The following is a 26042-nucleotide window of genomic DNA, read 5'->3' on the forward strand; positions in this document are numbered from 1 at the left end:
GGTATAATCTGGCCTGAGGGGTATGAATTGGCCTAGGCCATAATATACCTGGGGTATAATCTGGCCTAGGCCCCTTTAACCCCAGGTATAGTCCAGACTGGGGGTATACTATGGCCTGTTACACCGGGGCTGGACAAGATCAAATAATAGGAAATAGTGACCTTTAAATAAAATGTGGCAATAGCAAATTAAATTCATTCTTTACACACACACACACACACACACACACACACACACACACACACACACACACACACACACACACACACACACACACACACACACACACACACACACACACACACACATTTTTCCAGGTGCTCTTTTGAATGTATGAATATTCGCTAAATAATCTATATAATCTAAATCTAACAAATTGCAGGAAAACATTTTTATTCCCCATATCAGGACCTAAACTCATATTTTTAGGAGATTGGATGAATAAAAACCTGTTGTTCAGCCGTAGCTGGTGCATTCTAAGAGAGTTCTAAAAAGAACTCAACAGAATGAGTGAGTTCTAAATGCTGTGATGTCATTAGGGCTGCAGTTCTATAGAAGTAGTGGTGTAATTTCTTCTTCAGTATTGAGAGAGACACACACACTTTTGAGACAAGCATCAAGAAAGACAGTGATACGTTCTGATTGTGAAAAGATTCAAGCTTGAAGGTTCATTCTCAACCTTGGAAATACTAAACTGAGAAGATTTGACTTTGAAAAATGTCATCGCGGATCTTAGACGCCTCTGGTGTGTCAGGTAAGACCGACTCAACGCGCTCAAAATACATTTGACATGATGCTGAATGTATCTGCATTGAAATCACACTGTGGACACTGATTTGTTGCCCACGACCCCAATACATTAGCATGTAAAATGATTGTTTAAAAAGCACTTATTAAAACAGAAACTAAGAAGTCATGAGGAACAAAGTGACTTAGCGGCCGCTATAACTACAAAAGCGTTACATAAATGCAGACTTTAATATGTTTCCTGAACTAAATAAAGAGATTAACATGACACACATGATATTAACAGTATTGTATACATTATTCTCCTTCACATGGTCTCAGAATCACAAGCCAACACTGAAATACAAGCCCATGGTTAAGATGTGTTTGATCACGTGTTTCTGGCAACACAAGAGTCGGTGGCTGTAAAGATCCTCAACCAGGACGATGAATTCACCCGGGACACTGAAAGAGGTAGATTTCTGGACTTCTTCTCATGGCATACAGTATTGCCTTGTTACATTGTGTCTGCTCTACCAGAGTATCTACTAGGAACCTCTTTGTTCCCCAGGTGTCCATGTTAGAGGTCATCAGTGTCCTGAATCCAGACCTCACCAACGTGGTCAAGTTCTTTGAGAGGTTTGAACATATGGGACAGACTTGTCTGGCATTTGAGATTCTGGACATGAGTCTTTATGACCTGGTCGGAGAACGAGACTGGAAACCACTTGCTCTGAACGAGATCCGCCCAATCGCAAAGCAGGTATGTATCATTGTTGTATGGAACCAATTGGGTATTATTCTGTATATCAACAATCAATGAAAAAAACCCGAATACTGTACAGGGATTAAAAACTCAATCCCATACTTGTCTTTTTTTTTCTTTCTTTGCAGCTTTTGGTGGCCTTGGATGCCCTGAAGGGTCTCGGTATCCTGCATACCGATATCAAACCTGACCACATTATGTTTGTTAATATGCAGGATCAGCGCCTTAAGATTAAATTGATAGACTTTGGCGAAGCCATTCCCGCCTCTAAAATCCTACCAGGAATGAGGCTGCTGAATTTGAGGACAGGAAGGCTTTCATCAACCTCATCAAACAGCTTCTGCATCTTGATGAAGGACTACCTCCCTCCACCTATCATGAAGATCCAGCTGTCTTGTCTTCTGATGGAGGACTGCTTACCTCTGCCTATGATGCAGATCCAACTACCTGGTCTCCTGATGGAGGACTACCTCCCTACTGCACCCTCAGCCTCCGCTGGTCGCCCTGAAAGAATGACAATAAGGATGGCTACCCTGTGTTGCTGCTGGCGTCCCAATGTGGAAGTCTAATTCCAAATTCATTATATGTATTTACTTATTTTTAGGTCTTTGAAAATATATGTTTGATTTGTAAGCTTATTATTTTCAATAAAATGTACATTGTATTGCAATACAATGTCTTGGGCTGCTTTATTACAGTACATTACAGCCAATAGCAGAGGTGATTCATCAGGGCTACATGCTGTCAGTCAACACAGCTTCACTCCATAGTTACTGCACAGGGCACCATATGTACTGTCTGCCGTTTTAATTAGTGGCTTAGTGTTACTATGTGGTACTATTCCCAGTGTGTGTTGGTGAATTCATGTCACGTTTACTGTATTGTCCATCACTAAAGAAATCACAGAAACACATTTTTGACAATCAACGGCCAAAGCAGTATGGAGAGTAGACGCTACGTCTACATCCAGGGAGCAGCGGGTTTACAGCACTACAGCGTGTAGCTCTGAGAGGAAGAAAAAGAAGTGTGGATTCATGTTTTCCTTTCTCCACTACATCCCCATCAAGTGATCTTGTCATTAAAAATCAGCAGCGACAACAACTGTTTTAACAGTTGTATATCAATAAATAAATAATCTGATCAAATATATTTATTAAATCAGTTGTTGTGGTAATTGATAAACCTGGTTCACCACTTTCTATCCAGGCGTGTGCATCACTTTTCATGGAAGATATATTAAACGTTTGTGTAACATAAAACACAGACATATTGGGTCATATATTGATCATCTGATCATGTCATCGCAATGTGCCTGATGGAACAATGACATGGAGTTATATGTGATTACATTTATTTACACCTATTGCCTTTTAGTCCATGTGTGTCAGACTGGTCATTTGGGAACAAACATGTTCATGTCTAATACAGACCACATTCTATAATGTTATGCATATTCGAGACACTGGAAAGTGGATTACAGACAAATCCTGTTCTCCATAGTTCGGTACGCTAGGTGGCGCTGTGGATTTCCAATCTACCAAACACACGCGAACAAGAATACGACACTGGAAAATGGAGGATTGCATAATGTTCAGGAATAAAATGAACATATGCAGGATTTGGACAAACCTGCCCATAGTTCCCACTGTGTAAACATCGGACTGATGTACAGTCAAACACAACTAAACTTTGTCTACACAATTGAAAAGTGCATATTTGCACTGGTTTGATATTCCCAAATCCTTGTTTGTTGACCTGATTGGTTCTCTTCTTTGTTGTAGCTCGTTACAGTTTTAAAGATATCTCTCCAGTTTATGTCCGATTATGTTGCATCATTTCCACCAATGTGGATTGTGCTTTATTATCTTTTTTAATGCTTATTCTCCTGTTTCGTTTCTTACATTTTTCTTCTGCCAAATAAGTGATAAACAGCATTCTTTAATATTAAAAACAGACTTCATCCACTTGTTCCCACTGAAATGGTTTGTGAGTCGCATCCCAATTCTCTTATTTGCATCCCCGTTTCCCTCACTTGCGTCTTTTCCTTGCGTCCTAGTTCCGCCCACCAGAGATACACGGAGAGATGCAAGGAAACCATCCGAGGAGAGCGGAAATATGTCTTCAGAGAAATTAAACGTCCTTTCCTGTCACTTGAAGTGACGTCTGTTTCTGATGACTGTGGATCAGCTGATCATGTCTAGGAGGCCGCTCCTCAAACTGCACAATGAATCTTGCAGCAGAGGCTTAGTTATTTGTTAGTAGGCCACAACAGACTTCCAGCCATTGGGGCCTGGTTGCCTAATACCCCACCCAAAAAACAAACATAGACTGTAGGTGTATGCTTAAAAAACTAATCTTTATGTGAAATCATTTTTCAGGCCACAGGCTGAGAACCAACACATCAAACTAAAGTCTCTCTTTCTGCCAGTGTTTCACAGAGTAGCAGCGACATAGCCATACAGTAATTCACACATTGGTACATTGATACTTAAATCTAAAACTGACACGTGCAACATTCACATGGTTTCCTATGAATTCCCTTTATGTACACCCAGGGTCCCGCGCTGAGAGCTAGTGTTTCTTTGCCTTCTCCCTTTTCTTCTTCTTCTCTTGGTATTCGAGGATCTTTTTGTGAAATATTCCTGCAGGACAAAAGAGGACCAGAGCTTAAATCAGAGCACTGGGAACTAACATGAGCTCAAGTTAAAAGACCCAATAATATGACAGTAAATACCATATTGCACCATAATGTAGGGGTACATTGTTCACGTAACTATGACTTTGCACCGGTCTCAGAATGAAGATTGAGATTTTATTTTTATCCGTGGCAATAAAACACGTAGCTATTGGAATCGATGTTGCAAGTTGTTATGGTGGTTAAGAAAGCGCACGCACTTTTGGCTAAATATTAACAGGCATTCATATTCAGCCAAAATTGCTAAATATGGTTTGGTGTTGAGTTTAAAAGGTGAGCAGCTCAAAACAGCGATACCATCATGCAATGTGCTTCAGGATTCTACAAACGCATCCATAATCTCTTTGCACGAAACTCGCACAGTTAAGTCATCAGGACAAAATATTAATACCTGAGGTAAATCATATCTGGTTCTCGGCTAAAGAGTCAAAGGTACAAGCCTATGTATGAAATTAAAATGCTATCCCGGACTTACGTTAGTCGCTAACGGCAGGCAGGTCGTTTAGAGTGTCAGTATACATGGTGATTACACATCTTGGACACAATTATTTAATCACCATGGTAAAGGATTCATGTTTATTAATTTTGTGCATTAATGTGAAAAATGAGTATAGGCTGATTTAACTTTATCAGGTTGTTAAAAATGGTCGAACATCAATATCAGTGACGCAGTCACGTGTTCAGTTGACTCTCAAGCTGACAGAGCTGACTTCCTGCACCCGTTTGTTTTCCTTCTAATTTTCAAACTGGAAAAACATGGTGGATGCTCTGCAAACACTACTGCTACCAAGCAAGCTACAAGCTAACTGTATACAGTGTGTACTATTTACTGATATTTTTAGGATACTGTTCTTGCTGTTAGCGTACATGAAAAAACATACGCAACTGTTTCACACCAACAGGACATGATACACGGTGCAATTTTAGAACGTCACTGCCAATAACCCATGGCTAAGCCCCGCCCACTCCCGTTCCTCCGTCTAGCAGTCAGGACTACCATGGAGCCCACACTGTCACTAACTGCACTCTCAGAACTTTGGGAAAATGAAAACGCGATTTGAGAGAGAAGCATCCAGAAGGGTCTAAACTAAAGCTGCAGGTCACAGAATTGCAAACTACCAGTGAGGCTCTATCATGCAGAGAAGTGTTGGACAATAGTCTTTGCATTCTCAGGACTTTTTTATGCTCACTGTCCCAAATGCCAGAACGGAAATGGGGAAAAGGGCTTTTGTGTACTTTGCATCGTGGACTATGTTGCAGAATGTTTTAAAGCTCAGAGAACTGATACCACTGACTGCTGTTTCTTAGCTTTCAGTTTCTTTTAACTTGTCTTGTTCTGTGTTTTCTGTCTGTAACTGTGTTTTTTTATGCTGCTGCCCGTCTTGGCCAGGTCATGACTGGTTGATGTTTGGAAAAGAGAGCTACTGTGAGAAACCAGTTTTTAAGAAAGTCAAGTCCCTGCAGAGATATGACAGCAGGCCTGCGTTGAAGCCGATCCGAAAGCACATCTTTGAGTGGAATGGTTGGCTCCTCGTCCTCACCTTGCTGCGGTCCAGACTGCCGCTGCTCCACGTCCTGGATAAACAGGTCAAACGTCTGCGTCTGGATGAACTTCTTGACAAAGTGTCGAGTGGTCTTGGAATCGATAGCCTTGTAGAAGCTCCTCTTTTCAAACACCCCCTGGCCTCTGCCACGGCTGTATTTCACGTAGGAGCCGTAATGGCCGACTGTTTTCACAAAGAAATGTAGGAAGGCTTCCGACACGACCCGATTCATCTCCTCCACCGCTGAAACACAGGACAGAAAACTACATTCATGCTCCGCACCGATACACCTGCATTCGATTTGGGTTGCAGTTCACTCACTTGATGTTTTTTGTCTGTTACTTAGTGTCTCTAGTATTTCCGCCTGGAGCTTCGGGGGAAGAATTGAGCTCTCATCACCAATCTGGAGAACAATTTCACACAAATGTTTTAATTGAATTTCAAAATGACAATTCACAACCAAAAGATTATTTACATTTTTGTTGATGCGAGGCTTACTGAAACAATGAAGGTCTCCTTTTTATCCTCAGACAAGTCGACCACCAGAAGCTGTCACAGAAAGAAGGAGAAGAAGAAGAAGAAAAAGAAGCAGAATAAGGCTTTCACCAGTAAAGCTGTTGTCGTACACAAACCCCGTCTTTGTGTTCTCCATCACAACTCACGTCACTCATGTCGATCTGGTCGGTGACCAGGTCCAGCAGGCGTTTCTGGACTCCCAGCAGGTAGGGGGTGGGCGCCATCACTACGTCGATCAGGATCTCCGGAACAATGGAGATCAAGGTGTGCTGCCAGATGAAGGGGTAGAGGAGGGCTGCGACGGCATGGATGACCTGCGACAATGTGCTGCAGGGAGACGAGGGAGCTGAGATCAGAACTGATTCTACACTAACTGTCCAGGTTTGATGGGTCAGTCTGTTGGATCATAAACTTAAGTCACTTCTGTTACTCTCTTTATTTGTGCTGCAGTGTAATTGCAAGTACGGGTTCCTTCAATGCCAATGCCACGCAGGTGTCACCAGATCAGCCAACCGGCAGCGGTGGGCCGACAGGGCCTGCTAAGCCTTCACTGCTGGCCTAAACAGAATCACAAAGTTATAGCTATTTTATAATTTAATTGTTTTTCACAAATACACTACATGTATTATAATTATTTTTCCCTATCAGCTTATTTTCCTCATTGCACAGCACGGCGCTGCAGCTTCCGCTTGCAACGCCGTGCTGCTGGTTTTAAGTTTTATCCAATCAGATTTGTTTCTCCTGTGTCTCTGTGGAAGCAAAGCAGTTTAAGCCTTTGCAGATTAAAGTACACTGAGAGTGGACGTTGTGGTTGATTGTCATGGACTTCAACAAATCAGATCTTTAGTTTGACAAGCTGGGTGTATTCTTTGGCGTACAGCGCCTGCGAAATGGCGTGGACGTATATGATTGGTCAGTGGCCCAGAGTGACCATTAACATGCGCTGTGATTGGTCAGTGGGGCACGAAGCTACTAGAAACTTCTAGCTTTTACATAGAACCTAGAGGCTACCTTGAAGCTCAGGCTGAAGCCTGAGAAACAGACTTGCTGGTGGACTTACTGATGACGCCTTTCACACAGAGGGTTACGGGCATCTGGTGAGTTGAACTGCTGGTTGTGTTACTTTTTTTTTTTTTTACATCTGCAGTCATATTTAATCATAAACAAGCCACAGCGCTGTTATTGCTGCTGGTCGAGCCGGGACTAGGGGTGCGCCCAGCTGTTAAACAGCTGAGTCTATGACTCTTCTGACAGTGATCTCCGGTATAGAATGTGGGCTGCTGGTGAGGGACAGTACGAGTGAGAGGCCTACGCGCCTAGCATGAGGGGATGGTCTTCCTGTCTGAATTCACGCTAGAGCTTCATGTGTTTACACAAAACAAATAATAACCGGTAGCTGTGGCGTCATAATGAAACGGCACTGAATGCGCAGGTAGAAAATGCACGGCCCGCCACTGCCAACCGGCTTCCTCATCATTTTCCAACCTACTACACACAGTCAATCTATTTCTGAGAGAAGCCAGTATGCCAGTATGCCCCGAGCGATTGGGGGTTCGGTGCCTTGCTCAAGGGCAGCGACCGTTCCACACTTTGTAGATGGTCCATACGGGGGCTTGTGTACATTCATTATACCTTAAGTAGATAGCATTGCATAGAAGTGCTAATGCTATCTAATGATGTGCTAGCGTACTCTGCTAATGTTAAAGGTTTAAGTAGAAACCTCTCCTTCCCACCTCTCCTTGAAACAAGTATCACTGTTACACAACCAGCTCCAAATCCATTAAACCGGCCTGAAAATGGAAAGATCTGAAATGATTGCATGAGAGTCGGTGGAGCAGGGCCGGAGAGTTGTCTGACCCTGGTCAGAGCTGGCTGATGATACGCAATGATTGGCCAGTCTGGGTTGAGAACTTAGCAAAGGGTCAGTTAAACGTCACAAACCGACAGCAAACGGCATTGCTAAAGATGTAATAGTTGTTTTGGGTTTACAAGCCACAATGCAGTTTGTTTTCCAGCTGTGAGCAGCTCCTCTGCTTCCTTTGTGCATTGCAGTGTGGGACAGTAGTGTCTCCCAACAGCCCGCTCAAATAGCAATGTTTTTTAGCCTGCATACCGACTAGTGGTAGGGCAGGAGGAACTGGCAGGAGGAACTGGCATTGTGCTTTGGAGAGAGCGTAGATGGATTTGACGGCTTCAGTTCCCTGTCTGAAAGGGCTGTCTGACTCTAAGGTCAATAGCGATACATGAAGGAGGTTGATTAGGTCTCAACGGCATCAGTGTGTCATACCCCAGTTCATCAGCGATGAAGACGATCCGTCTCTCCAAGACGGCGGCGGCGAACACCAGTAACACCTCGTTGTCTGTCAGGCAGCCGAACAGCGTGTGGAAGTTCACGTGCTCCAGCCAGGAATCCAGCGGCCGGGTCAGACTGATGATCTGGTGGAGAGTCACCACCACTGTCACAAATATGCAACCATCACTCAACTGACACGTCGCTGACTTTAAACTCTTGCGCCCGTCTGATTGCCGAGGCACTAAAGCTTAGCTCTAAAGGACGGGATGAGATGCAGGTTAGTTTCAGAGCTTTACTTTACATTGTTGTACGTCGTCACAACAGCCCCCTTTACTGCCACCATGAACACAGAGAACCATGTCTTTGTCCTCGCTCCCCCCCCCCCCCCCCCCCCCGCCCCCCCCCCCCGCCCCTGCAGATGGCTGCAGCACAAACAAAAAAATAAATAAAAACTTGTGATGACTGCTGAAACATGGTATGCGGCCTGATGGGGGAAGTGTTTCTGTTCCGAGGTAAAAGGTGGGTATTGCAAGACAAACTCCACAGGAGCAGAAAGGTCCGTCCGTTGCCAGGGGGAATAGCGTACACTTCTCGATATAGATTATTTTAGGTGTCTAAAATACATCCACAGCAGTACATTGCTTTGCTGGTACTCCTGTCTGTTTGTTTAAATTCTAACTACTGTAGTAATACTGCAGTAATTTACTGAGAAGTACCTCATACTAACACACTACAAAACATGCAAACTATCCCTGTAATGTCTTTTACGGCCTTTTTAATGGAGAAAATGAATTCAATGCTTTTAAGGCCAGCTGACCATCGGTTCTATCACTTCTGAGATCTCAGAACTGGTTATATGGCAAAAAAAAAGAGTTTTCTTTGAATTCTTAATGATCTCTTCATCGGACTGATGCGACGCAAAAACACCAAAAGTGGGGCCCCTTTAAATATCTTCTTGTTGATTATGTAACTGCGTTGCGTACGGCAGACTGGATGCATTTTGCTCTTAAACCAAACAACGACCTGCAGCTCATCTAATAACTCTGTTGCACCAGAAATAGTTTAAGGCGTTGGTAAACCTGAGCTACCCTAAGTCTTTAAAGTTAAACTTTAATTGTTTTTATCTCCGTGCATAAGAAGGGGTGTTGGTCTGACCTCGGTGCCCGACTCAGGAATGAAGCTCTTAATCTCCACAGTGTTTCCCGGAGCTGGGAATGGAGCCTCCCTCAGCTTCTGCATGAACGGGTAGATCATGGCCATGGAGATCTGCCGCCGCTTCTCCACCTCGTCAAATATCTGCACACAGTCATGATACGGTACTAATGAATACCAACATAATCCAAACTTGTTGAACTCTCAAGCTTTACAGATAAAGTCTCATTGCTGCTACATTAATGCTCTGAATCTCGTATAGAGAAGCTTAATAAGTGTCCTATGTGATCACAGCCTGATGCTGATTTTTCCAGATATAGTCAATGTAAATATGCAACAACGCAGCCGGGCACTGAATGTTTTACTGCAGTGAGCGGAGCGCTAATGGTGCATGAATGGGATCAGCTTTACATTTCATGAAACACAAACACAGTTCTTTATATTTTTTTTTTCCATTGTCACCACAAATGTTGAAAACGGAGCCACCGCATGCACGCACCATTCTCAGTTCTCCTGCTATGCCAATACCAGTTTGTACTGTTCATTGAATTGAATTAGAGATGCGCCCATTACAATTTTAGTGGCCAAATCCAAATACATTTTTTTTATTCTGACCTGCTGTTTCTGATTTTAAATACATTAATTACTTTATTTTCACACCAAATACACGTCTAAGACATCAATACAAAACCAAGAAGTATTTCAATCCTTCATTTTGGTTTCCTCCAGCAAAGAAAATACATTTTGAACGATAGAAGAAAATTCCAGCGTTGTGTCGTTTCTTTTGACATTTTGCTGTCAGAAATAAACGTTTGAACAATGAAATGCGTTTCTTTTAAAGTTACATTCCAAAATGTAATGGTTGCTGTTTTTGAAATTCATGTTTGGACAGAAGTACAGCTTAAAGTTTAGTGAGAAACGAGCTGAAGGATCTAGAAGAGGTCAGTTGAACACACCTTGGAGAAGAGGCCGAAACAAGCCACCGAGCTGATGATACAGTAAGCCTCCGGTGGTCGAGCTCCTTTCCCTCCAGGCTGCAGATTTGAGGAAGAAAGGAGAGGTTTATTAAATGAACACTGGAGGATGAGATCCAAACGGTGACACTGAAGACACACTGACCAGTAACCTCCGGCAGTATCCGTTTCTTCTGCTGCCATCAATCTCAGTCAGAACAAAGGAGAACGTCTCACTGGAAAATATTTAAAGAGGAAAGGAGATGACAAACGGTGAAAACCGAACTGGACACAGGAATAAAGGTTATCCAAGGTGACAGCAGCAGCAGACAGAGGAGCAGCTGTACCTGTGGTATTCTGTTAGAGGGGCCCAGTTGATGCCCTCTGGGAAACAAAAGAGAGTGATCGCCTTCAGCGTCTTCTCCTCCTCCTCTTTCTGAAATCTCGCCATCCCATCTCTCTGAAAGCAAACAATCAAACACGTCTGTTCTTTAAAAAAAAAACGTACCCGTTTAAATTCTATTGTCCTGCAATGTTTACATCAGCTTGCAGTCTTCTTCTTCTCCTCTTCTATTTGCTGCGCTGCTACACTTTAAAAACACTCAACACTGTGCCTTTAAAGCCATATAAAACCATAGCAACAGACCTCCTGTGGGATTGAAAGGCCGTTACTCAAATTTAAAGCTTCCTTTGTTCAGCTTGAATTCATTTCACATGAATTATGATGCATGAATCCAAGCTGACCTCTGTGGGAAACCATTGCGACCGACCCTTGCCCACGGGTCAGAATGACCACATCTTGAATCAATAGAAACAAAAAGGGACAGCTCACCCTAAAAAGCTCAAATACATACGTTTCCTCTTACCGGCAGTGCTATTTATCAGTCTAGATTGTTTTGCTGAGAGTTGCTTAGTGTTGAAGATATCGGCCAGAGAGATGACTGCCTTTTATCCTTTTCATATAATGGGACTAGATGACACTTGTGGTACCGGTTACTGAAGATAATCCACAGACCTCGTTGTGAGCAGCTCATGTAGGAACTATTTCCTCTCTTACCAACTCCACCAGCCAACTGTATCAACGCTCAGAATTAAGTGTTTATCTATTCATGGACGAGAGGCCTGTGAGTATCTTGGCACGCTTTGTTCTGCCCACAACAAGGTCTGTGGATTATCTTGAGGATATCATGACCCCGGTCATGATTTCTGGATAGGGGCCTTCACGGTTGAGTTTTTCAAATGTATTTTTTTTGCTGCTTTGAGCAACACGAGGTGAGTGCCATCTAGTTCCATAATATTGGCGAGGAGGCAGACATCTCTACGTCTTGAGTTTTATTTGTCTTGATTTGTTTGTTGAAGTTTTAAGCACCTCGTACACTTAAATCCCCCTGTGCAACTCTGGGGAATATGTAGAGAAAGAGCGCACAGCTTTGCCTTTTCCAAAGTGGACAGTGTATACCTGTAACCCGTCTCACTCCAGGTTTGCTTTGTTAGCCTGACCTACTGTATCTTCCACCATCAAACCGACCTTGGGAAACTGGTAGGTGATCTGAGGTTCGTAGCTGCTGCCATCTTTGTTCTTCTTGAGGCTGACCACCACCAGGTACTCAAAGAAGTACTGGCCGCTGACGTAGCGGTGCTGCCTGGATGCGCTGTCTGCCACCGCGGGGCCCAGCGGCTCCGTCGGCTCAGGGTCTTTGTCTCCTGCACAGAAACGAGGAAAACCATTGTGCTTTAGCATCACCGCTGTGATCCAGGGGGAAAGACTTACAGGCCCCGATCGGATAGTGATCACACATATTTAGTTGTCATAGGAGCGGCTTCAAAACGGTGGAAAAACACATTTCGTTTCCTAAATTCAACGTTATTTTTGCCTCCTCCTTCTCCTCGTAGTATCGGTAGACTCACTTTTATTGAAGAACAGCAGTATAGCAACAATACTTCTCCACTTGCTCCCTGTCTATCTTTTTCTTTTTAAGTAATAGTTCAACCATTTTGGACTTTGATTTCTGCACAGGCATGATGAACCTGACGATCACACCGCGACTCCAGAAACAGCTCGAGCACGCAATCCCCACTGAAAGGGTGCATTTCCCATAATGTTGAACTATTCCTTTAAATGATTTCTTCCTAAGCAAGTACACAAATCCCACTACTCCATCTCGCTGTCAGAGCTACCATGGAGCCCACACTGTCACTAACTGCACTCCCTGAAGAAACATCTGAAAAGGAAGCGTGGGGGTTAAAGTGCAGCGGACTTTGACCCCCATCCAGTCCTGCCGGACCAAACGCCACCAAACTGCCCCAGGGAGGAGAACCGAGATAGAAGCTAAGCTAACCCAGCTAGGACCTGAGGCTACTCCACTACCCAGCATGCTCCTGGCTGTCGAATGTCCAAGTTGCACCTGACGGGCGGGCAGCAGGACAGAGAGCAGCACTCGGGGGCCGAGAGGAGGTGGACTCTGTTTACACCATGATGCTTGGTGCAAACACATCAGAGTTCATGTTTTATTCCTCACGTTTCATTTTTAATGTGAAGATGTTTACATTCCTTCTGATGCAAAAAAAATGCTCTACAGGAATGCGCTAGTGTTTTGTGGATTTCGTTGTGCATCCCTGTGTTGCATAATGAAAATAAATGACCTTTGAATCCTTGATCAAATGTTTGCCTACAGACGTTGGCCCGGACCACCCTCCCGGTCCACGGCTCCGCTCAGGAGACCAGTATCCAGCGTATTCCTCCAGCCCAGCTTCAGTCGGTCTTCTTCACTGGCTGCCGGCCTGTCCACGTGTTCTCTGCTGCATTCCTCCCTCTTTGTCGAAAATAAAAGCGCCCCAGCGAGGGGCCTTTATTCTTCCTCAGGCCGGCAGCCTTGTGTCTGTGTGTTTTCAGGCCTGCTGGAGCATCTCCTACCACACTTGCACATGCACAAATGCTCTCAAATGTGGCCTCTGTGTAGTTTTATGATCAGTAGCATTACCACATGTTTGGGATGTGCAGCGATGGTAAAATCCACCTGAACAATCTGTTCCTTTTTGGAAGTTTGCATGGTTGGTAATAACAACCTCTTAATTTGTTTGGTTTTCATTTCCCTCAGTATCAAAGCTAAGCCACAGACATTCTCTAGGGGAAATGAGGAGCCCGATGGAAATCCCCTGGTGTCTGCAGCAGGACTCTGATCACAACTGTGCAACACTGTTTGTCATGTCTGTTCAGTGTCTATTCAGAACTGCTACTCCCCACCCCACGAGAAAATATTCCCCGAACTTCGAGATCCAACGGCCAGCACCTCCTCCTCCCCTCCCCTCCGACACTCAGGGCACCAAGGTAACCGTGAACAACAAAGTGGAAGTACATGACGTGTCACTGTAATGTAATACTCACTATCTCTTTTGCCCTTGCGGAAGGAGGACCACATAGCGCTAAACCTCTTGAGGGCCCCTTGGTGTCCATCTTCGTCTTCACCTGATGGGACGGCGGCTGCAGAAGACAGAAGCAGAGGCTGCTGAACGCTGAAAACCGTCCCAGGACAGCGTTCACTTCCCCTGCTCGTTTACAGGACAGTCCAGACCTGGCTGCTTGCTCAGGTTGGAGTCAAGTGACACCGGCATCGGAGAAAATCCACTATCACAATATTTTTCACCAAATACCACGATATCAGTAATGCGACTATTGATGACTATTGGTGTCTTCACAGATTATTTATAATGATCAAGTGGTAAAGGCAAATAATAGGGCAGCTAGAAACTCTGATGAGTTCAGAGAATGACATCACTTGACAATACTTATGCCATATACGATATAGATACAATATATCTAGTCTCATTTCAAAATATCTATACAATATCGATATATTGCCCAGCCATAACTAGTGCCTGTAAATATTTCTTTCACTAGAATCTATTGGACAGCTGCTCTCCTCGTTAAGCCTGCGGGCAGAGCAGGGCAATATGATGACATAAACAATATAAAGATGTTGATTGGATATATGTTTTCTTCATAGTTTCTATGGCACTATAGGCTTGGTCTACACTCATGTTTTTCTTTAGAATTTCACTTGAAACTATTTTTGCACTAAAGTTCTTCATAAAATTAAAAGAAAAACACTAATTTGTCGAGTCACACTAGAGTAAACAAAAATAGGCTTTACCATGTGCTCATTTCATACAGACTATTTATTTATTGAATTATCAGAAAACATGCTATATCCTATATAAAATCGCTATATATTCTGCTTTCATTTGTATTTGTTGTTGACAATAAAGTAATGATTAGACGAAAAACGACCAAGTCCAACTAGGAGCCCTTTATTTGACGATCCAGGGTAAACTGGTTGAAGAACCTTAACTTTACAGTCAAAAGGAAAGTGTCTCCAGCTACTGCACTTACGGTGTTTCCCCGCCACCTCAGAGATGAGGTTACCTTTGGGCTGCTCACCTGGACAACACAGAGAAGAGGAACGGTCAGTTTAATAAATACTGTGACGTCACCTATAAATACTTATTTCATGTTCTGCCTGTTGTCCATTTCTACTTTCAGCCAAAGTGGAGTGAAAAACATGTGGAGGAGCGTTTCAGAAAGACTTGGAAAAGCCCAACAAACTGATGGATTGATTCTGAGGATTTATTTATTTCATAAAGAAGACGAGGTCAGACTAAGTCCAGGCTGCTCAATCGTGACTTTGAGGTGGGAGTTCCCTTTCAATCACAGATGGGCCCGATTGCAGGTGCGAGAGCTATAAGATGCAGCATGACACTGAACAACTCTCAAGCATGAAATATGACCCTGGGTGAGTAATTTACGTGTTTCACAGGAACGTATTTTACTATTTGATTTGTTGCAAGTGACATAGCGGGGCCATAGAAATGTTGTTAAAATAGCGTCTTAATGAAAGCATTTCTGGGTGTCTGTCACATTTGTTTTGATTTGTTTCCCATTGAAGTTGAGATTTTTGGGAAATTCATCTCATTTGCTTTAATAAGTAGTGAAATGAAGCAAATATTTGCAGCGTTTGGCGTTTGGAAGCACATTATGTAGTCTGGAATACCATGTAGTGTTTGAATGAGTATCTGATTCGATACTCAGTGCCAAACGTCTCATGTGCTCTGAGGAAGCACTTCGGTTGAACCTTTGTATCGAGCGCCTCGTTTCTGTGCGGCAGACTCACTAAAACGTTGGTTAAGTCTGAGGTGAAGCTCGGCCTGAAAACTAGGTTGATGAGAATCAGGTCATGTTTCCGTGGTAACTTGGGGTGAGACTCATCGAAACCTGCTTTGTGAAAGTTTCCTGACTACAGGCCTGATTTGCTGAAGTAGGGTCGGCATACTTCTGAAACACCCCTCGGGTACAAAAAGCCGGATACTGACCCGCTTCAACCAAGCAACCGAGACCACTCGACTAAAAACAGGAACTACGGTCTGCTGTGGTGAGCAGCGACTGGTGATGCTGCCCAAACCAGCTAATATCACACATGCTGGAGCTCTGCTTGTTGTGGAGAACACGATATTAAGTACCGTAGATGAAACCAAATGTGTAAACAACAAGTGCAGTCTTTTCCATCTGGATTGTCAATCACAAAGTACGAGAGCAGCCGTCATCAACAACACAGGTCTTCCATATTAATCCTGTTTATGCTGCCGCTCTCACAGTGATGAATCATTTGTTTACATCAGACTCCAAGGAAAGAATTTTCATACTTGTGCTGCATTCAGGTTCTGTTGGGAGAAAAAAAAAAAGAAGCTTTCTACAGGAGAATTCTGTTAAATATACAGCATTTGAAAAACATGCTCTTTGTAATTTTTAATTAGTGTCCGGCGTCAGGGTTTTTGATTCACTATTTTATATTCAGATCAACTGTTTGTAGAAAATATTATTCGGTTTAACAACGTAAACGTCACTCGGGGAAACTCAAAGAGTCCATCACCAAACTCTGACTTCCCACTGCAAACAAGGAAATAAAAAGTGCAAACTTCACAACTCCACTCATTTGAAAGGAAGAACGGAGAGAAAGAGAAAGATACCTTGCTGGATATCGGCCTCACTCAAGGTTTATACGGTATCTGTTATTATATTGCAACAAGAAACTATGTAGAGTAGATCTGTACTGTATTATTAATGTTATAGCAAGGGAATGTCCCACGAAATTGTACCGATTGTCAATTTTACTTCATATAGTGAAGTAAAAAGGAATGTAGTGAAAAAAAAAAAGACACAAGTTTATTATAAAAATATACTACAGTATCAAAATATGTATTGTGTTCTGTGGAGTAGCTGGACGGCCTCATGCAAGCACATTCCCCTCTGGTTTTTTTATTATTGGGCTTTTGTTTAATTTCGTTGAAAGGGTATGGACAAGAGGAGGAGGGAGACATGCAACAAGTTCCCCGAGCCAGAATGGGACCAGGGAAGTCCCAAGTCCACCATGACGCCTTGATGGAATAGTTTGACAGTTTGGGAAATATTTGGGATACCACTCTCATGTCTGGTTACAAGGCTAGCAGACAGTAGCTGGCAGCTTTGCATGAAGACTGTAAACTCTGTCTGAAAGGTAACAAGAACATCCACCTCTGCAAGAAAAAAACTAAAAGCATATTTCCAACAATGTTGACCTATTCCTATCAGTCCTGCAGTTGAAATTCAATACATTTCCACTTAAGAAAAAAAGGTATGAATGAGCGATTCTTGCATGAGGTCCAATGTTCCCAAAAAGATGCATTGCTGTTGAATTTTTCAAATATAATTTTTAAAACTTTTCAGCAGCTTGGATTGGAATAAAGGGACAATTTATGGCTGTGTATTGGCAAAACTCTGGTGATACATATCATGACATATTGGCTACGGTTCAATCTGAATATATATTGCCATAAGCACAGCGATGTATTACAAATGTAAAACATTTTGTCTTTAGAAAATGGTCACAGTACAAAAAGTTCAGCCGTGATTATTTGTTTGCAAAGAAACAAAAGTCTGTGTATAATCGTCTCAACACAAGACAATGCCGTTCAACCGGTTTTCTATAAAAAGGACCACGCAGTTCTTGTGACAGAAGTTCCGTATTACATCACGCCTGACAACTTGACCTTTCTTGGTACAGAAAAGGCCGCCACACAGAAGCTCCAATCCCAAGTGAATCACTTGATGGCAAAACCAGTTCCACTCAACCACAAACCGCATTCTTGTCGGTGTACGGTTGAGTCACTGCGATGGCCGTCGAACACGACCTCACATCGGTCACAGACTGAGACGTACTCGCATGCGTTCGGTTAGAAAGCTAAACGAGTACAGCTGAACGTGTCCGAGACGAGCTACAACTAGAGGAGACAGCATAAAAGACATTGTCCAGGTTTCACTTTCAATCTGGGTCCTCACAACAACAACAAACATCACTGAAGCCTGAAGTCCACTTTACTCAACCTCAGTCTGTTTGCACTGTGTCAACAGCCACGCCAGTGTTTCCCCACACAATGCCGTGCAGTTCAACCGGTTTGCACTCAATCAATGACCAAGAAACATACAAAATATGGAGCAAAATCTACACGAGAGTACTCTTGACATCGCCAATGAGCAAACGTGTCTTAAGCTTAGACATGCTACTGCCTAGATGTGCTGCTGTTCAGCTATGACGAGGGTGTAAACTAAAGTGGTTCAACAGCCTGCCGCCCTCAGGCTCCTGGACATGTTACAACCAATTCTATAAGAGAAGGAATGGCGCAGTCTCTAATGCACAACACAGAACTGCCCGAATCCTATTCAAATTACATTTGCCATTCAGAAAACCTGCAACCTGTAGATTTCCAATACAATCTGTCCAGTTCTAAAAAAAACAACGTCTCAAAAAGTCTGATTCATCACAAGTGGGATAATTTTTCAGTGTCAACAGCCGCATTCCTGGCTTAATGTGTAGCGCCTCACACGGGCTCTGCTGCGTGGAAAGGTGTTCGACTTCAAATGTGAGCGGCGGCCTGGTAGCCGACGGATTACAGCAGCGCTACAAAGGGACGCAACAAAAGAGACATGTGTGACTGCCATGTCAGCTGCCTGGGCTTTAAAGTGGCCCGCAGCATCAGATCCAAACCATTAAATGACGAAGAGCGAGTGGGATAACGTGTCAAGATCGAGTTAGGCGGAAGTAGCATCATGGGCCTGAGGGGATTACCCACAATTCATAGCGATGTGACATTAAACATGCAGGGTTACCAGTGGAAATGTGGAAGCCTGAGACGTAAAAATATATATTATAATAAGATAAACAAAGAGGACGACACATGGGTGGTCAGTCTGTCATTTTACATTTACAAAAAAACATTCAGGATTAAAGATGTAACAAGAAAACATATGAAAGCAGATTATTAGACAGCTTCAGTCATCAAACATTTAATTTTATTATTGAAGCTGTTTTTTTAAATCTCTCATATACACACATATATATATATATATATATATATATATATATATATATATATATATATACACACACATATATATATATATATATATATATATGCTTAACAGGTGACGTCAGTGGAGTCCGTGAGGGGTCAGGGTTTAAGGCTGAAAAGGGGGGCAGTGGGATTTGGGCCCTATAGTGTGAACTTGTCATGGCTGAATTTTGGATTGACACAGTGTCTTTTCGGACTGAGGTTCGGGAACAAAACGTCTATTTGAATCCCAATATCAGCCAGCTGCCAAATCACACCAAACTGCGTTGAGAAATACGCGGATTTTACGCGTTGACGTGTGAGGCGCTGAACTCTCTGCGCTGCATTGACATCATTGAAGTCATTGGAGTCCATAATTCAATTCGGCGTTTTCATAAATTATTTCAGCATGCTTTATGCCCTTGATTTCACTCTATTTGTCCGCCGTATTTAATTCCCAAAGTGGTTGACAACCTAACACACGGATATAACCTACAAGTTGCGCGAGACATGTCAACATCCGCTCCAACAGGTTGACTCTGCTACGTTAACCGTAGTCGGTCAACAGAACACCGTGTTACATGTTTTGGTTTTGATCCTCCGTGTGTTTTTTATTGATTTATCTGTTTCTCACATAACAGGTCCTATCTCCGTAGACTACGTCACACACAGCCTTCATAGTGGATACGGTACTCACTCCATCTGCTCCTTAAATTCGTCAGTCCAGCCCCTTTCCTTCTCTTTACCACCGTCCCGCTCATATCTGCTTCACCCCGCGGGCTCCCCGCAGTCCTCTCGGCTGTTTTTGTCGGCGAAACTCAGTAACACAGCAGCGGCACTTTACCGTCTCCATGCCCGGCTCGCACACATCGCACCCGCGCCCTGTCCGCGTGCTCCGCGTGCTCAGACTGCTTCTGCCGCTTGGAGCGTGCCCAAGCGCTGCGTCCTCTGCTGTGTTGCGTTCAAGTCAGGTCCGCAAAAACGCCCCATAACGCATTCCCTCCTGTGGTCCGCTGCTATAGCAGTTGTTCTCTTCTTCTGTCTGTCTGGAGAATCTGGTTCGCGACCAGTAAACTGGTTCAAGTTAGTCAAACGTCAAGTTAAAAAAAACTAAGTTGCCATAGGAGCTCGACCGCAACAGAAACAAAAGGTTATGCGAGTAGTTCTTTAAGTCCCTCCAGCTGTAGTGAAGCAGCAAGCTGCAGGCAGTGAGTCAAACTCTTGAGTAAGAGCAGGCCGAAGAGCTTTTAACTTCGCAGAAACCTGTAAAATGTCAGGAAGCTGAATCAGACTCACGTTCACGAATTTTCTTCCACTTTGACAAGACTGTAAATACACTTCTGGAAAATGCTGTTCTTTATACTGTAAATAGAGAAATACAGCAATAAAATAAAGTTGACATGTGTCAAGTCGCCATCAAATCCCTGATCACAGTTTCCAAAGGGCTAATAACTTGCATATTTTCCAATTCACTTTCTGATGTTCTCCCTACTGGTAGGAAGAGATATGGTCTGGACCCCATGGTACTTCGGTGGTGCGCTGCGGTGCGGTTGGGGGGCTTGCGGGGGTGGGGTGGGGGCCGGGGGCCGGCTGGCCCTGGGGGACGCCGGGGAGAGCCCCGGTGGGCTGACGGGGTTGGGCCGGCAATGTATACTCTTCCTCGCAATCTGTACTCACACTCACGGTTTCAACACCAAGCATACAACACTACTGATCGCGATCTGGTTTGGATGTTGCTTGCAGGTTTTCAGAGCTTTTTGGCGATTTGAGGATATTCTGCCTTGATTTTAAGAAATCCTTTAAAGGAGTTTACTGATATTGTTTTTATTACCATGTGTCTTTAATGCACCTGGGCTGGCAGAGTTAGTTTAGGTTCTGTTACTTTACTTATTGTTTTGTTATGCACCTTCAACACCCCTACACACACACACACACACACACACACAGCATGCAACACAACTGATACCATCATGATGTTCACACCCTACACACACACACACACACACACACACACAGCATGCAACACTACTGATACCACTGATGTTCACACCCCATCATATATTCTGTTCTAGGCTGTTCAAGGCTCTGTAGTTATACGTATCATCTGATTGTAGCCCAGAGCTAAGCATATTCATCTAGTAAACTATACCTACCTTGGAGTGTTACACTAGCCAGTATCATGTTATTTCATGTGTCCATCCAGGCAAATTGGTGGAGCTAAATGTTGTTAAAAAACACACGTGATGTGATTTCTTTGTAATCGTCCATAATAATGTTGAGTGTATGGGTATATTTCCAAGTAAGCCACTGACTGGTCGATAAGTGCGAGGCATTGAGTGGGCAGCGCGTCGTGCCTTGAGTGGGCCGGTCTGACAGTAACTCCCGGGCCACTTTCTTCCCCCAGTCCGCCCCTGGCAGAGGCCCAGCTCCAACTCTGGATCCTACACTTCCCATAATGTAAACCCAGCTTACAATACAGCAGACTTCAGGAAGTCAAGCTTCACAGGCTTATAGTAGTAGTTCTATATGACTAGTAAAAAGACCATGAGATGTCAAATTATGAATGCCCCTTCAAATTCATAATTTGCAGTACTATTTGGTGTGAATCCTGCATTGGATTTCTGAGATTAATCTCAGAAATCTCCAAAGATGCAAATTCACGTATTCATACCTTTATTCTCAAACCTTTGTTATTTTTTATATTTATTATTCCCTCCAAGCAAATGGATCAATAGCTCATTCCATCGTGATAATGCCACAGGCGCATTGCCCATTTTTATTATAGTACCTTTACAAAATTGTCCTTTCTGAAAACCATGACCATCTTTTCCCAACTTTATTCAAACGCTTTTTTAGTTGCTTATAACATCTTGCTTTTAGCTTCCGCAAGCAGAGACAAATTAAGTAGTTTTTACTGAATGCTTTGCATAAACATTAATTTGAAATGTTTATGCAAATGAGTAGTATGTAAATTACATTTTTAGGAAACCAACACAATACAGAAGAAAAAGGGGCATTTGCTCCTTGAGGGAACTTGAAGCGACAACAAGGATTGTGCTGGAGAACTAGTCCCCCCTGACAAGTGCATGGACATCTTAGTTTAATTAGCAGCGCCAAACTCTTAGCACTTAAGAAGGCGGGCGGGATGGTGAGCTGCAGGATGACGTCTGCATGTATGCATGCTGAGTCGTCCCTTGCTACGTACCTGTCTGCTTCACCTGAGAGTTGGCCTGCGAGGCACCGTCTTCATCTGGGACTGACTCTAGGATTAGAAATGAAAAAGAACTGAAGGTTTGACTAAATCTTCATAAGGAAACTGATGGGTCACAATATTGTCTGTGGTTATTGTGAGATGGATTGACTGTGGGTGGACTGGGAAAGGGCACCGCTTACCCTGTCTCGATGTCCCCCGCACTGATGAAAACGACAGCAGACCTCTCCGCCGTGTAAATGCAGCCTCTTCAGAACTGTTGTTCCTCTCTGCGGAGGTCGACACAATGACGGGTCATCAGTGAGTAAAGGGTTAAGTGAGATGCAAGTATTGTCTGTGAGTGTGCATCGTAGGATCCGCTGTCTTACTTTTAACACGGAAGGATGAGAAGCTGAAACTCCTTCTGGTGTTCGGAGACGGTTGCTGCGAAAGGGGTATAAAGATACATTGAAATTAAATATAAAGCTAAGAGGCAACGTTTACAATCAGCTGGTGGTCTAGTAAGAAAGATTAGTATAGTTTTCCCCCTTGCTGGTAAAATAAATAAGCATGTTGCTCCGTCTATCTGTATCCCAACAGCTACTGGTTCCTCATGATTTCTGTGACCCTCTTGACCTTTCAGCGAGTGCTACTGTTGGGTCACAATTTTTTGGCGACTCCTCTGGTTTAAAAAAAAGAGTCAGATTCTATAGAACTTCTCTCTTTATTTATTCCCTCAGTAAACATAGCAAACATGAGTTTATGGTCTCAATCTCTAGTTTCAAGTCTTCTTCAATACTAAATTATGGTCCATTTAGTGTCAAATAGACCATAAAGTATGCTTTAGAGCGGCTTATTGTGATTGACAGGTCGCTGCCGCTACCAGAGACTTATATGGCGTCTCTTCATCACTCCTCCTCATTTCAAATATGGTTACTTCTGTTCATTGGTTGGAAAAAACAACAACATGGCGACGGCATTAATCCAAAATGGCGACGGCGGAATCACCAAACTCAAGACTTCAAAACAGGAGCTCACAAACCAATGGGTGACGTTATGACTACGCCCACTTCATATACAGTCTGTGGTCCTCCTATAGGCAAGTTTCAACAAGTAGCAACAGTAATAAGTGCAGCTTTAAACTCATATAAAGGTTTTTAAATGCAATACTGTACATTCCCAGTTATGTTTTACTTTGAGAGAAAGAGCATGTTCTGTAAACAGTTGGTGGTCAGGCTCACACTGTCTGGTTTTAACGTGCTTATTCAGCGTGGTCACTGAAACTAACTGATACCACTATACAGTCCTTTGCTGCCACTGTTGTTGCTGGGTTTGAATAAACTGAGCTCATACTGCATGAACTTTACATGAGCATTATTGGTTCTGCATGGGAAGACATGGTCGCTATTTATAGCCGAACAAAATGACAGGACATGATGGTGCCCTATGGGAAAACTCCCCGGCAATATAAACCACCAGTGTACAAGTGGAATGCATCGATGCAGGGTTAGTGGAGTGCATCGTAAAGTAAAGTATTTGTAATATTAGTTTGTTCTAGTTGTTGGATATCTGTTCTTGCCATCACTTTCTGCAAGCTTCAACATTTGCTTTTCAGTCAGTCATTGATCTAATCCTGTGGAAACATCCTGTGGCACAGGAAGTGATGAGTTTTATGTTTCGTGTTTGTTTTGAAAACACAAGGTATAGTGAGCATGAGCAGCTAAAGAAAAAAAACAAGCAAAGAGCACTGAAACATTAGAGAAAAGAGTCCTAGAGAGAAGAGATGCCACCGACTGACTGATTGTCAAACCTTTAGTGGACAGTGCTGAGAAAAAAGGGTTCCACGTTGGAACTATATCTTCACAAACAACAGTTTACCCATCCAACCAGCACATGTGTGCAGCGTCTTTGACCCTGAAGGTATTTAGCACTTTAATTAAGTATCGTCTCCAAGCAGTGCTCAAAGGAGGTTCCATGAATCGTCCAGCATCCATCCACCCAGCACTGGCCATGCTGTTCTTTGACAAGAAATAGTTCCAGCACGTAGCTCCACTTACACCACAATCTATTTATTTTACGCATGCTTGTGTAAGGATTAAATAAGCATGATACAGAAGCTTTAGAGGTGTTGACTGAACTTTGGACAGAGCCAGGCTAGCTTTCCCCTTCCCTGCAGGCTTTATGCTAAACTAGGCCAAGCATGGCCTGATTCCAGATCTGTACTCAACCCACAGACTTCACATCGATATTGATCTTCATCTTCAATTTACTCTTAGAAAGAAAGCAATTTACTTTTAAAGTCAATATGTGTAGAGATTGAAACAAGTCATTTTTGGGGCCTCCCGGTGGCAGTATGGAAAAAACAACAAAGCCAAACAAACGAACACTCACTGAACATGAAACCCTGAAAAAGTACATCAGACCACCAAAATGCAAATGTTCTTTGAAGCCTCCGGCTAGTGGCTGTTGGATCTTTCAGACCTGTGCTCACTTGCCCTCCCTCTGGCTTATCATTCACTTTAGACAGGACAGATGGCCTCGGTCGCACAGTGACCACGCCTGTAACTACACAATAAGGGACGCGGTTTCTACACGGACTCCATCACGAACACACTCTTTTATGACATAATTGCAGCGTGTTTGTGCGGCTTATCGCTTCTCATTCAATAAAGCAAGTCATCGTCTTCTCTGCTATATTATCACCCACATTGTACCTTGCTGAATGTTTTTTATGTGAGCTCTTGATTGTGAAGTTTTCAGCTCTTTCTCATTCTGCATTCTGTCAAATCTGTCAAAGTGGATAACTTGACAGCGGTGTAATAAATATCAATAAACACTCACAAAGTTAATTTTTCTGCAGAAGGAGAACTTTTACTTTTACTTACTTAAAGCTACTACAATTAACTTTAAATTTGTGTTGATTTTGGTGGTCCCTGTGGACAAAAGCGGTGGGGTTTCAGTCCCTATAGAAACCTCTCACAGTATGCAGCAGGGTCTGGGAGCTCAGTCTTGGTTCTGGTTCTTCGTGCCTCCCTCAGCAGGCCCAGCAATACAGCCGGGGCCTCCAGCAGCGTGAACTCGCTGTCGGCTCCCATTGGGGACCGGAGGAGGATCTGGATCTGTCCCTGGTGGGCTGGTTGCTGCTGGAGGCCCTGCTGGACTCTGAGCTGAAGGAGTTTCTGGTGAACCTGATGATTTTGTCTGATTTTGCTGGAATTGGACCCGTTGGCACCGATGACAGCTATAATGGCTATATAGAAATAGACAATCTTCTAGTTTACTTAAGTTGGTCATGAAGAGGCATCAGTATTACATTGAGATAACCAGTTAAAAGATCCTCCAAGTAACTGTCAAATTATAATTGTGCTTTTTACTTCAGTGAAATTGATGTGAGAGTATATTTAGATTGGTGTGTTAGTACTTTTCATATTAAAAAGCAGTGGCGGGCCGTGGATTTTCAACCTGCGCATTCAGTGGACCCCTCACGAGATAACAGCGAGCTAGCACAGACCTGCTTTCCGTCGCGCCTCGGGTGGCCAAGCAGGGTGAGATGCGCCGCGGGGCGGGGAGGCCAGCAGGTCCAAGTGCTATACAGTGTCCATAGGGAAAGCTGCTGCTGCTGCTGCTGTTGCTTCTTCTGCTTCAGTTTAAATGGCGGATCGCAACCAACTTGACTAGGTGCATACCGCCACCTACTGTACCGGAGTGTGCAGATTCAGGGTGCTGCTGAGGATCCTTGTCCCTGTGAGGAATCACACGTACAGATCCCTCCTAGCAGGCCGTCACGAT

General features: G+C 43.4%; 1 protein-coding gene across 1 annotated transcript; it reads right to left on the reverse strand.

Annotated features, from left to right (window-relative positions):
- Window positions 1–3872: 3872 nt before the first annotated feature.
- Window positions 3873–25348, reverse strand: dennd2da (DENN/MADD domain containing 2Da; the record flags this gene model as incomplete). The annotated part of the gene is made up of 18 exons (XM_079225888.1): window positions 3873–4134; window positions 5729–5974; window positions 6053–6134; window positions 6230–6280; window positions 6394–6574; window positions 8535–8683; window positions 9696–9836; window positions 10649–10726; window positions 10812–10881; window positions 10993–11105; window positions 12174–12349; window positions 14031–14126; window positions 15036–15083; window positions 22269–22325; window positions 22457–22543; window positions 22643–22697; window positions 24745–24818; window positions 25234–25348. 18 exons carry the CDS (start codon window positions 25346–25348, stop codon window positions 4064–4066), a joined length of 1890 nt encoding a protein of 629 aa, XP_079082014.1. The 3' UTR covers window positions 3873–4063.
- Between the last annotated feature and the right edge of the window lie 694 nt (window positions 25349–26042).

This window comes from Taurulus bubalis (assembly GCF_910589615.1).
Source record: "Taurulus bubalis genome assembly, chromosome: 11".
NCBI classification, from domain to species: Eukaryota; Metazoa; Chordata; class Actinopteri; order Perciformes; family Cottidae; genus Taurulus; species Taurulus bubalis.